The sequence below is a fragment of the Chiloscyllium plagiosum genome, unplaced genomic scaffold, assembly GCF_037043375.1.
Source record: "Chiloscyllium plagiosum isolate Xiang-an unplaced genomic scaffold, Cpla_swu_hap1 HiC_scaffold_17, whole genome shotgun sequence".
Taxonomy (NCBI): Eukaryota; Metazoa; Chordata; class Chondrichthyes; order Orectolobiformes; family Hemiscylliidae; genus Chiloscyllium; species Chiloscyllium plagiosum.
This window is the reverse complement of record NW_028270155.1, coordinates 56,861,200-56,874,275: the sequence shown is the minus strand read 5'-3', so window position 1 is coordinate 56,874,275 and position 13,076 is coordinate 56,861,200. Positions and strand designations below refer to the sequence as shown.

Here is a 13,076-nt window from a genome sequence, read left to right as displayed (position 1 = left end):
TGGAAATGAGAAAGTGCATGATTTCAGGATTCATGGCAACGTAATAGAAGCAAATTAAAATAACTATCCTGTGTCACACAGTGAGCTTATTTTTCAAACTGGAATCAAAAACTGTTTTCATCAAGGCAAGGTAATTAATAAGTAAAGTATGGGTTTGTTTGGGTAGAAGAAATCCACCTTCATGTTTATCAGTTAATTGGGAAATTAATATTCCATATCAGTCACTGATATGGCTGACAGCTAGGCAAAAATTGTAAAAGGTGGCTTGCCTGTACAAACAGCAACCAAACCAGGAAGGTAAGCATGGGGCTCCCCTGGACTTTCTGTCTCACTATCATCACAGTAACTACGGGTAAGTGACAGCTACAATAAAATGATTTGATCCTTCATGTTAAAATATTAACAAAGAGTTATTTTAATTAAAATACATTGAATAAAAAGACGGTTGAAGTGCTGCTGTCCAATTTGCTTTTTTTTATATGACATAGTAACATTTTTTACAAGGCATATATGTTCAATTTCAAATAATTCTTAGCTTTCACAACTTCAGTTGCATTTCAGTTGATTTGAAGTATTCCCTGACTAAGTTTCTACTGAGTAACACTGCATTTTATAAACTCACAGGAAACTCAATATTGCTGATACCCTCTTTAAGAATACAGGACTGACATTCAGTTCTTTTATAAAGGAGAAATAAAAATATTTGCTGCCATTGGTAAAATGTGTGTACTTTACAGTTGCTGCTGCTCCATCAGTCTATCCCAGCAAAAATTATGAATCCAGAATTGTTAATGGACAGTATGCTCAACCAGGATCCTGGCCATGGCAGGTTTCCCTGCAGGTAACATCAATTATATTATAACTTATACAGTAAAAGACCATCATTTGCAATGTTTTATTTCAATCTCTGATGTCCATGTACAGTAACATGAAATTATGATTTGCAACTTATCTACTTGATAGTGGCTTTCGAGTGACTTCTAAGAACAGTTGCTCACCTTCAAGTGCTGAAGAAAAGTTCAGCAAGTGGGCCATAAAACAGCAAGTGCAGAGGCAGTGGGCCAAAACCCAGTCTCAGGTATATGTGTGGGATGACGAAAAGACGGGCTCATTTACGCTCTATGCATTTTGTTTGTAGTTATTTCCCCACAATCATTGCTTGGTTGTGAAATTGCTTTGTGTCTGAAAATGGGTCCGATTTCTCCCCTGTTGTATCTAACGTACCTTTAAGCTCCAGAAAATGCTGTCAATACTCAGCAGGTCAAGCAGCAGCTGTGAAGAGAGAAATCATGTTTATGGTTCAGATGATGAAATGCTGTCAACATGAAACATTAACTTTGTTTCTCGCTCCATGGATGTTGCCTGACCTGCTGAGCATTTTATGGTTTTGTTTCCAGCATCTGCTCAATTCTGTATTTTTGTGCATTTAAATTCCTTTGATTTAATTGTTGCCTCAATAAACCTTTCCTAACAGGATTCTTATGGACAACATTTCTGTGGTGGCTCTCTAGTAAATCAAAACTGGGTTATCACTGCTGCCCACTGCAATTTTAAGTAAGTATTTGACACCAAGCCATTTGTATTTATGTTGCACAAATTGCAGGGATGGCATGGTGGCTCGGTGGTTAGCATTGCTGCCTCACAGTGCCAGGGACCTGGGTTCAATTCCAGTCTCGGGTGACTGTGTGGAGTTTGCATGCTCTCCCTGTGTCTGTGTGGGTTTCCTCTGTGTGCTCTGGTTTCATCCTGTAGGTCAAGGATGTGCAGATTAGTGGACTGACCCATAATGCTATATTGCTCCATAATGTCCAGGGACGTGCAGGCGAAGTGGATTAGCCATGAGAAATGCAGGGTTACAGGGATAGGATAGGGATGTGGGTCTGGGTTGGATGCTCTTCAAAGGGTCGGTATGGGCTGAATGGCTTGCTTCCACATTGTAGGGATTCTATGATGAAATGTAACAACATGGCAAATCCAATTCTGGGACCATATGGATCGATGCTTGCCGTGCAGCACAGTTCACTTACATAACCTCAATCTCCATTCAGTGGATTAATTTCTCAAATGGGGGCTGGTGGTGGCGGATTGTGCTGGAGATCTACTCACCTCTTGGAACTAAATTTGATTTTGTCCAATGAAGTGCAGATAATGTTACTCTAATTAGATCTCAATGCATAGCCTAAAGCCATCTCTAAATTTACTCTAATTTGGGGTGGTTGTATTCGTACCAGGAAGGCCCATAATGGTGTCAAACATTGCAAGTGTTGGCACATTAGGGAAGGCTTGTATTAATGCTGACAGGTAGAGAGTTTAAAGCATGTCTTTTGCAATGAGTTTCAATATCATTTCTAGTATATAACGACATCCAGAAAAGGTATAGGTAGTGAACTGCTGCCTGCATATTCTGTGAGGCATGAGTAATCCATAAAGAGCACTGCATTTCATCCAGCTCTGCATTAAGTCTGTGATAATTAGATATCGTGACTAAGCAGAAGATGGGGGACCAAACTCCACCATGCACATTGGTGATAGGTGGGGAATATTGCATTCTGTCACTTGGATTCCCAATAAATAGAAAGTGGCACCTTGAGCAGGCAGCTCATCACCACGGCTGATATGTTTGACAGATATCATTGGGCAATATCATTTCAATTCCCAACTTTTAATCTCTAGACTATTCCATTGCTTGGATATTTAAGCGCGAACAAGAGAGAACATTTGTAATAACTAAACATTTAACAAAAATTTTGTAAGAACTAAAATGTCAAATGTTCATCACATATTAACATAAATTCATTTTTAACAGCCCTGGGTATCATCGAGTTGTACTTGGAGAATTTGACATGTATTCCTCAGAAGAACAACTTCAAATTAAAAGTGTTTCCCAGGTATGTATCTGTTCATAGATTCCAATTTACAATGCTTTAGTATTGAATAAGGATGATTCTAAATGTAAATTGCCAATAATGACTTATTGTACTGTATTTTCTTTGGAACATATTCAGTACCACAGAAAAAGATACATCCCAAAAGATAGAATAGGGAACTTTGTAGTAATGGAATTGTATTAAATAAATAAAAGTTTTTGAAATAAATGTTCTTGATCTTTAAACCAAATACACTTCACATACTGTGGAGTTTTAAGAATTCCACTTTATTCCAGCACCAATATTACTAAGATTTTAAGATTTTTTTTCAGTTTTCTCCACTTTTTCTTACCCAGATATGTTTTGGCTTAAAAGAAGAATCAGTCAATTCTTAATTTCAATCCCCAACTTTATATAGAAACAGTTCCAAAGTACACTTTCTTAATGTATTTATTTATGTAACTAACCTGTATATTATCTCCATGGGAGTCAATGTTAAGCAAGTCATCAACACAGTGAAGTAATGAAAGGAGTGTGCAGCAAGTCAGAATCACAACAAAGGCAGTGCCTGATGAATCATGTAGGGGGTTAAACTAATTAGTTGAGAGGAGGGTTCAATTAAAGGGAACTTAAAAACTTTAGAAGAGACAGGAGCGCAGAGGTACTCGGTAGTGAAGAGGCGAATGATAATCAACATGTGACAGGAATGGGTAGAAAATATATGTAGAAGAGTGCAGCAGAAATTAGAACCACAGAGAGTAATAATGGTTGAAAGTTAAAGATTAAGGGTGTTTATCTGAGTGCACTCAGCATTTGTAACAAGACAGATGATTTGACAGTTCAAATAAAAATAAATGAATTTGAGTTGATAGCTATCACAGAGATGTAGTTACAGGGTGATCAAGACTGGGAACTCAATATTTCAGACTATTCAACATTCCAACAGAATAGACAAAAAAAAATGTGGCGGGGTAGCTTTCTTCATAAAGAAAACATCTGCCATGAGGTGAGTAGTGATATAGATGAAATAGAAAAAGTTGTTGAATCAATTTGGGTGTAAGTAAGGCAAAGTAAGGGAAAGAAGTCATGGATGAGAGTTGTCTACAGGCTCTATAGTCTACACTGCATGGTAATGTATAAATTGGAAAATAATGGAGGCATGTAAGAAGGGCACTACAATTGTTATGGGTGACTTTTATCTGCATGTTGACTGTACAAATCAGATGGGCAAGAGTGATGAGGAAGATAAATTTATAGAGTCATCAGCAATTGTTTCTTAAAGCACAATTTCACATGAACAGGCTATTCTAGAACTATTAATGTGCAAAGAGGTAGAATTAATAAGAGTTAATAATCCCTCATGGTTAGGGATCTTCTAAGGGGTAGTGATCACAACATAGCAGAATTTCAAATTCAATTTAAGGGAGAGCAATTTGGATCTCAAACCAGACTTCTGAACTTAAAGACAATTACAGTAATAGGAAGAAAGAGTTGTCTAAAGTGGGCTGGGAAGGTTGACTAAGGGGAAAGTCAATGGATGAACAGTGGCAGACATATAAGCAGGTATTATATGATGCGCAGCACAAATTTATTCTGGTCAGAAGAAGGATTCAACGAGAAGGATGAACCACTGGTGGTAGACAAAGGCAGTCAAGGAGAGTATCCCATTCAAAAGCTAAAACATACAAAGTGATGAAAATTAATGGTAGGCCAAAGGATTGGATTTTTTAGTAACCAGCAATAGATGACTAAGAAGCTAATGTAAAGGGAGAAAATTGATTATCAAAGGAAATTGGCAAGAAATATAAAAACAAACAGTAAGAGCTTCTATAAGAAGATATAAAGAAAGAGAATAGCTAAAGTAAGAGTGGGACCCTTTGGAAGATTAAATGGGGAATTTATAACAGGGAACAGTGAACTGGCATATAATTTGAAACAATATTTTGCAATGGTCTTCGTAGTGGTGAACACTATAATATTCTACAGATGACAAATAAGCATGGTGCTAATGAAAGGCAAGATCTGTATCAGTTCCCATCATGAGGAACAAAGTATTTGAGAAACTAATGGACTGAAAAGCAGTCAATCATCAAAACGTTATGGTGTACAGCCAAGGGTTTTGAAGCAAGTGGCTGCAGACATAGTAAAGACAGTGGTCAAAATATTCCAGACCTAATAGAATTCCAGAAGAGTTCCAGTGGATTGAAAAACTGTTAATGTGACATCTGCATTCAAAATGAAAGGAGACATAAAGCAGGAAACTATAGGCCAGTTAACTAAATATGTCATTGGGAAAATGCTAGAATCTATTATTAAGGAAGAAATAACAAGGCATTTTGAAAAGCTTAACGCAATCAAACACTGTCAACATGGCTTTGTGAAAGAGAAATCACATTTGACAAACTTTCTAGAGTGCTATGAGGATATAGCAAGCAGAGTTGATAAAGGGGAACCAATAAATGCAATGTATTTGGATTTTCAGAATGCATTTCATAAGAGACCACATATAAAGTAATTGTACAAGATGGGACTCATTGTATCGAACTAATGTATTAACATGGATTGAGGGTTGGTTAAGACACAAAAGACAGAATAGGATTGATGGGTCATCGGCAGGTTGGGAAGACATTGGTGGCGTGCCATGAAGATTAGTTCTAGGGCCTCAATCATTTATTGCTTATATTAATGACTTGGTTGAGGGAACAAAATATAATGTATCCAAATTTGAAGATACAAAATTAGTTAAGAGACATGTTGTGATGAGGACCTAAGGAACCTACAAGAGGATATAGATAGGTTGAGTGAGTGAATGAGGAAAAACTTGGCAGATGGCGCATAATATAGGAAAGAATGAGGCCATGCACTTTAATAGGAAGAATCAAAAGGCAGACCATTATTTAAATGGAGACAGACTCCAAAAAAGTTCAATGCAGAGGAATCTTGGTGTTCGTGTGTATGGAAAACAGAATTTTAGCTTCCTATGATGAAGGTGTTGATTTATCAAGAGTGGCCAAATAGTTTAGAAATTTATTAGAGTTTAGAATAATGTGGGGTGATCTTATTGAAACATACGAGATTCAGAAGAATTTTGATAGGGTAGATGTTGAGGAGATGTTTCCGCTTATGGAGGGAATCTCAGACTAGAGAATCATTTACAGAATAAGTAGGCACTGATCTAAATATGAGGCACAAGGGAATTAGTGAATATCTGAAATTCTCCAGCCCATACAGTTATGGAGGATATGACTGAAAGTATTTAATTAGGAGGTGGATAGATTTTAGAAATATCAGGGAGTTGAAAGCTATGACGAGCTGGCATAAGAGGGGAGTTGAGATAAGCCATAAACTTATTGAATGTCAGGACAGGTTAGAGGGGCCAAGTGGCTGACTCCTGGTCCTATTTCTTATGTTGTTATGTCCATCTCAGCAATGATATACACAAAATAATATTGATGAAAAAGGCTATTGAACCCAGTTGCAGAACAACACTAGACTCTGTTATGGCTACAATGATTTTTTTTCTAAAGTGATTTCAGTGTTCTCTCCCACTCTGTTCCCACTCCAGGTGAGAGGAGAAAATTATCATTAACAACCTTAAAATGAGTTTTTACTGACTTAGCCCTTTTCCTTTACCCACTCCTGCCTAAGAATTATAACAGTTTATACATTTCTTTATCTTTAAATTTGTATCTATTTCTGCAAGTTTTTCAGTTTCCTCATTTCCCCTCCCCCCACCTTGTCTCAGTCAAATCCCTCGACCTCAGCACCGCCTTCCTAAACTGCAATCATCTTCCTGACCTCTCCGCCCCCACCCCACTCCAGCCTATCACCCTCACCTTGACCTCCCTCCACCTATCGCATTTCCAAAGCCCCTCCCCCAAGTCCCTCCTCCCTACCTTTTATCTTAGCCTGCTGGACACACTTTCCTCATTCCTGAAGAAGGGCTTATGCCCGAAACGTCGATTCTCCTGTTCCTTGGATGCTGCCTGACCTGCTGCGCTTTTCCAGCAACACATTTTCAGCTCTATTTCTGTAAGGTCAGAAGTCACATGACACCAGGTTACAGTCCACCAGGTTTATCTGAAATCACAAACTTTCAGAGAGCTGCCCCTTTGTCAGGTGAAGTGACTTGTGACTTGTCTACCCAGTCTGATACCAGCACCTCCACATCATATACTCCTACGAGGCCACCTTTCAATGTTTTCTTTCCAGGCTGCAAAGCTCAAGTTCAGTATTTTTTTCTCAGAAATAACACTACTCACCCCAGGATGTCTTTGTTGTTTTTCTCCATCTGTCTCCTCCAATTCCTTGTAGCTGCAATAGGATGCAATGCTCAAGGTATGGTTTGACCGAAGCACAAAACCATGTGATCACCACATCTGTCACACTATTGACTTTGTCAATGATAGCTTTATGTTGGTCAGATACATTAGGTCTTGTAGATATGATACCATAGAATCACAGAATTATGGTTCAAGAGAAGACCATTCAACACATCATCTCTGCATAGGCTATACATCCCAAATTTCTTTCAACTTCATCCTGAGTTATTTTAACACTATTTATGAAAAATGTAGAATGAATAAGTGGCATTTCGTATCATTGTCACAGGTCATAACCCATCCTTACTGGAACCCCTATAACATGAACTATGACTGCACTCTTCTCAGACTCTCTTCCCCAGCCAACATAAATCACTATGCCTCTCCAGTCAGACTTGTTGCTTCTAATGCTGACATTCCAGGAGGCACAATCTGTATTACTACTGGATGGGGAAGGACAGTACCTGGAGGCGGTAAGAAGTTTCTAAAATACTTCACCAAAATAATTTGAACAATCATCTTGTAATTCTTTATAATTAATCTTTGCTTCCCTCATTTGTTTCCTCCAAGCCATCTCTAGCAAGTTGATGCAAACTAATATTCCTATTATTGATTCACAAACCTGTCGACAGTACTGGGGGAATCAAATCACTGACATTATGATTTGTGCTGGTGCTTCTGGAACCTCCTCTTGCCAGGTAGGTGCTGCCTTGAAACTTTAGATTATGTTAAAGGTCTGGGTGGACTTCAATATGAAGTCTACAATACACTGACTCTGTGACTATAATTCTATGACTTAAGATTTTGAATAACACAGACTTAAGTCACTTCGATTATAGCAGTAAATTTAAATCAAATAAACTGTAGAAAATCTGCCAGATGGTCTTTCTTTCCATCATTTTATGCAATAAGACTTAAGGAACTTTTTTTTTGCATTTGTCATTTAGTTGGGTTATGGGACTAATAAGCTCAGTGAATTCCATAGCCAGCTTCTTCAATTGGCATCAATGGTTCTATTTTAAGTCATTTTCATCAGCTGAGATCTGAGTGAGGTTTTTAAGTCAGAATTTATGTGATATCCCACTCCAATAGTGAACTATTTGTACAATGATACACACACAAATTCCTCAAAATAGCCTTCACTTCAAGGGGGGGCACTGCAGCAGGATTGAAAATTCATGGTGATAGAAAAACTCAACCTTGTTTTGTTCCTCTTTCTGACATAATATTTGGAGGTGCCAGTGTGGACTGGGGTGTACAAAGTCAAAAATCACACAACACCAGATTATAGACCTACAGATTTATTTGTAAGCACTAGCTTTTGGAGCGCCGCTCCTGACAACCACCTGATGAAGGAGCAGCCCTCCAAAAGCTAGTGCTTCCAAATAAACTTGTTGGATTATAAATTGGTGTTGTGTGATTTGTAACTTCCTGAAATAAAGTTACTTTGCCATTAGCTGGAAGGTTTTTTGATTGCCAATGATTTAATCAATTATTGGTTAGTCTTTCATGGAATTCAATCTGTTGGAAAGAATCTAAACAATGAGGGGGAAAAAACCCTCTACTGGATACAGCATGTTAGTTTCGCCTTTCCATTAGGGATCTGAGATATTACCATAACTTTCAATAGGAATGTATTAATCCTTTTCCTTTTAAATTACATATAGGTTCATATCAGAAAGCTTTGTGGGGAAGACTGCTTGAATTTCGTTTTATGGAATATTAAGGTTTTCTAATTTTTAAATTTCAGGGTGATTCTGGAGGACCTCTTGTTTGCTATGGAAATACCGGCTGGAACCTAGTTGGCATTGTTTCTTGGGGAACAGTAAACTGCAATATATACAGTCCTGCAGTTTATGCCCGCGTTTCCAAATTACGCTCATTTGTTGATCAATACATTTATTACTAGTGAGTGTGACCAACTTGGGACATACCAAATTAATAAACAATGAGCCTGCATTCAGTCTCTCTCTTCTTTTATTGTTTCAGTTTACACTGAGTGACTGTACTAGCATCAATTCCAAACACTGAGCTGCTCTGATTGGAATCAGAACTTACGAGCCAAAAACAAGTGAACACAAATTTTCTGACTTGCTACACTGAAACCTCAGGCATAAAGTCAATAGTCGATACCAGAAAGGCAGCAAGAATCTGTATTGCTAGATACTGGTCCAATCAGACACTTTTTTTTGATGAAGTGCAAAAATTGAAATTAAGCTCTCTATTTAGATAGCAATGTTAGTGGTTCTGTCTCAGAATATGGAGTATAAATTTCCACTCATTCAAATAGACATCCAGGATTACCAGGATTTCAAGAACTCTGCCTCTAGATTGCTAGGAGCACAGATGGAGACTGATAGAGACTTTTTTTTGCTGGATCTTTGAAAGAGTAACCGAGATAACCTCGTTCCTTACTCTTTTCCAAAAACTCTGTATTCTTTTCCTTTTCGTGTATACTGTATATACTCGAATGATAGTCAAATTTTTGACTACTTTTTAACGTTAAATTTATGGGGTTGACTATTACATGGATATTTCCTTAGACTGACTGAAATTCATGCCCATCAAAATTCATACTGTATCATTAGCAGAAGCCCAAATGATCTCTAAACGAATAAAAAAATTTTAAAAAAAATTCGAATTATGGTAATTCTGAAAATCCGGAGCGGAATACAACAGCCAGCCGACTGGAAGACCAGCAGCAGAGCAGAACAACCGGCTGATTGGAAAACTGGAGCGGGATGTGACAGCCGGCACATAATTCATAAACATTGTTGATCTGTTATCTGTAAAGAACTAGGGTTGACTTTTATATGAGATATATGGAAAATTCTTGGTTATTTGGCCAAAAATAGGGGGTCAACTTTTACATTAGATCAACTATTACTCGAGTATATATGGTATATTCAACTTCCTTTGTAAGTTACTCCTGAATCTGCTTCCAACGCATCTCAGATCATAAAAATTTGTGCAGAAAATTCTCATCTTCCATAGTTCTTTTTGCTATTTAGTTAAAATCTGTGTTGTCCACTTTCTGACCATCCAACCGCTAGAAACAGTCTTTCCCTCTGTACTATAGCAAGGCCTTCTTAATTTTGAACATCTCCATTTCCCACAGGGGAAAGCAATGGGAGCCAACTTCAAGGCACCATGAGTGTGTCTGCTACAGTGATAGGGGATTCAATTGTAAGGGAAACAGACTAGTGCTTCTGTGGCTGCAAAAGACACTCGAGGATGGTATGTTGCCTCCCTGGTGCCAGAGTCAGGAATGTCACAGGGCATTCTGAAGGAGGATATTAGATAGAGATCATGATACATACTAATACTAATGGCACAGGTAAAAAAAGGAATAACGTCCTGCAAGCAGAATTTAGGCAGCTAGGAAGTAGATTAAAGAATAGGATCCAAAAGGTAGTAATCTCTGGATCATTTTTGGTGAGTATGGAAATGGGAGGTTAGTCCAGTGGCTGGAGAGATGATGCAGGAGGAAGAACTTTAGATTTCTGGGACAATGGGACTGTTTTGAGGCAATTTGTAGGACCTGTACAACAGACCAGGATACTTGTGGGCATGTTTGTCCATGCTGTTGGGGTGAGTTTAAACCAAATTGGCAGAGGGTGGGGGGGAAGAGGGTTGGCATCCTGAGAGAAGGTTCAACAGGGCAAGATGAACAGCCAAAATTACATAAGATAGCAAAGGCATCCAGAAGGCATAGAGAAGGTTCAACAGGGCAAGATGAACAGCCAAAATTACATAGATAGCAAAGGCATCCGCAAGGATCTGTTTTGGGACCATTGCTGTTTGTCATTTTTATAAATGACCTGGAGGAGGGGTTAGAAGGTTGGGTGAGCAAGTTTGCGGATGATACGAAAGTCAGAGGAGTTGTAGACAGTGATGAAGGATGTGGCAGGTTACAGCGGGATATAGATAAGCTGCAGAACTGGGCAGAAAGGTGGCAAATGGAGTTCAATGTAGCTAAGTGTGAGGTGATTCACTTTGGTAAGAGTAATAAAAAGATGGGGTACTGGGCTAATGGACGGATACTTGGTAGTGTGGATGAGCAGAGGGATCTTGGTGTCCATGTACACAGATCTTTGAAAGTTGCCACCCAGGTAAATAGTGCGGTGAAGAAGGCATATGGCGTACTGGCTTTTATTGGTAGAGGAATTGAGTTCCGGAGTACTGAGGTCATGTTGCAGTTGTATAAGACTCTGGTGCGGCCGCATCTGGAGTATTGTGTGCAGTTTTGGTCGCCATACTATAGGAAGGATGTGGAGGCACTGGAACGGGTGCAGAGGAGTTTACCAGGATGTTGCCTGGTATGGTAGAAAGATCGTATGAGGAAAGGCTGAGGCACTTGGGGTTGTTTTCATTGGAGAAAAGAAGGTTTAGGGGTGACTTGATAGAGGTGTACAAAATGATTAGGGGTTTAGATAGGGTCGACAGTGAGAATCTTTTTCCACGTATGGAGTCAGCTATTACAAGGGGGCATAGCTTTAAATTAAGGGGGGGTAGGTATAGGACAGATGTTAGGGGTAGGTTCTTTACTCAGCGAGTTGTGAGTTCATGGAATGCCCTGCCAGTAGCAGTGGTGGTCTCTCCCTCATTATGGGCATTTAAGCGGGCATTGGATAGGCATATGGAGGATAGTGGGCTAATGTAGGTTAGGTGGGCTTGGATCGGCGCAACATCGAGGGCCGAAGGGCCTGTACTGCGCTGTATTCTTCTATGTTCTATATTATGTGCCAGTTAAGGAACAAGGAGTTTGGCATGTTTGGATGGTATTTATCTTTATGCAAGGAGTCTGGCAAATCAAGGAGATGAGTTGAGGGCACAAATTAAAACACGGAGATATAATGTATTGCTGTCGTTGAGACATGGTTGAGAGAGTGGCAGGATTGGCACCTCAATATTTAAGGATACAAGGCAAGAAAGAAAGGAGGTAAAAGAGGACAGGGATGTCACAATATTGATCAGTGACTCAATTACAGCAGTAAAGAGGAATGACATCTTAGAAAACTTTTCAAATGAAGCAATATGGGTAGAACTTAAAAACCTAAAAGGAGAAATCATAATACTATTCTAGGCCCCCAGCATATGAGAGGAACAGATGAGCAGATGTGGAGACAAACTTCAGAGAAATAAATAAGTAACAGAGTTTTGAAAGTGGGAGATTTTAACTTGCCCAACATTAATGAGAGTAGTCATAGCATGAAAGATTTAGAGGGAATGAGATTCTTAAAACACATCTGGGAGAGCTTTTCAAGCCAGTACTTAGAAGATCCTATCAGAGAGAGGAATCCTGAGGTAATGAAGCCTGGCATGTGATTGAAGTATCAGCAGGGGACCATTTTGTAGACAGTGATTATAACTCCATTATATTCAAGGTTGTTATGGAATAGAACAAGAATGGGCCTGAAATCAAGGTTCTAAACTGAGGGAAGCTCAGGTATGTTTTATCCACAGTGGACTGGGAGCAAATACTTTCAGGTAAATCTGTGTCAGAGCAGCAGGATCCATTCAAGAAGGAAATACTGAGGGGTGACCTTATAGAAATTTATAAAATCATGAGGGGATTGGATAGGGTGAATAGCCAAGGTCTTTCCCCCGGGGTGGGGAGTGTCCAAAACTAGAGGGCATAGGTTTAAGGTGAGAGAGGAAATTTTTAAAAGGGACCTAAGCGACTTGTTCACGCAAAGGTTCATGAGTGTATGGAATGAACTGTCAGAGGAAGTGATGGAGGTTAGTATAAATACAACATTTAAAAGGCATCTGGATAGGTACATGAAAAAGAAGGATTTAGGGAGATGTGGACCAAATGCTGGCAAATGTGACTAGATTAATTTAGATTATCTAGTCAGCAAGGACAAATTGGACCAAAGGGTCT

General features: G+C 38.9%; 1 protein-coding gene across 1 annotated transcript; it reads left to right on the top strand.

Moving 5' to 3' along the window:
• Window positions 1-268: 268 nt before the first annotated feature.
• Window positions 269-9,148, top strand: LOC122558741 (chymotrypsin-like protease CTRL-1). Its single transcript, XM_043707533.2, has 7 exons — window positions 269-352; window positions 738-841; window positions 1,475-1,554; window positions 2,807-2,888; window positions 7,479-7,662; window positions 7,760-7,887; window positions 8,940-9,148. The coding sequence occupies exons 1-7, from the start codon at window positions 304-306 to the stop codon at window positions 9,096-9,098; spliced, it is 786 nt and encodes a 261-aa protein (XP_043563468.2). The 5' UTR covers window positions 269-303; the 3' UTR covers window positions 9,099-9,148.
• Window positions 9,149-13,076: the final 3,928 nt, after the last annotated feature.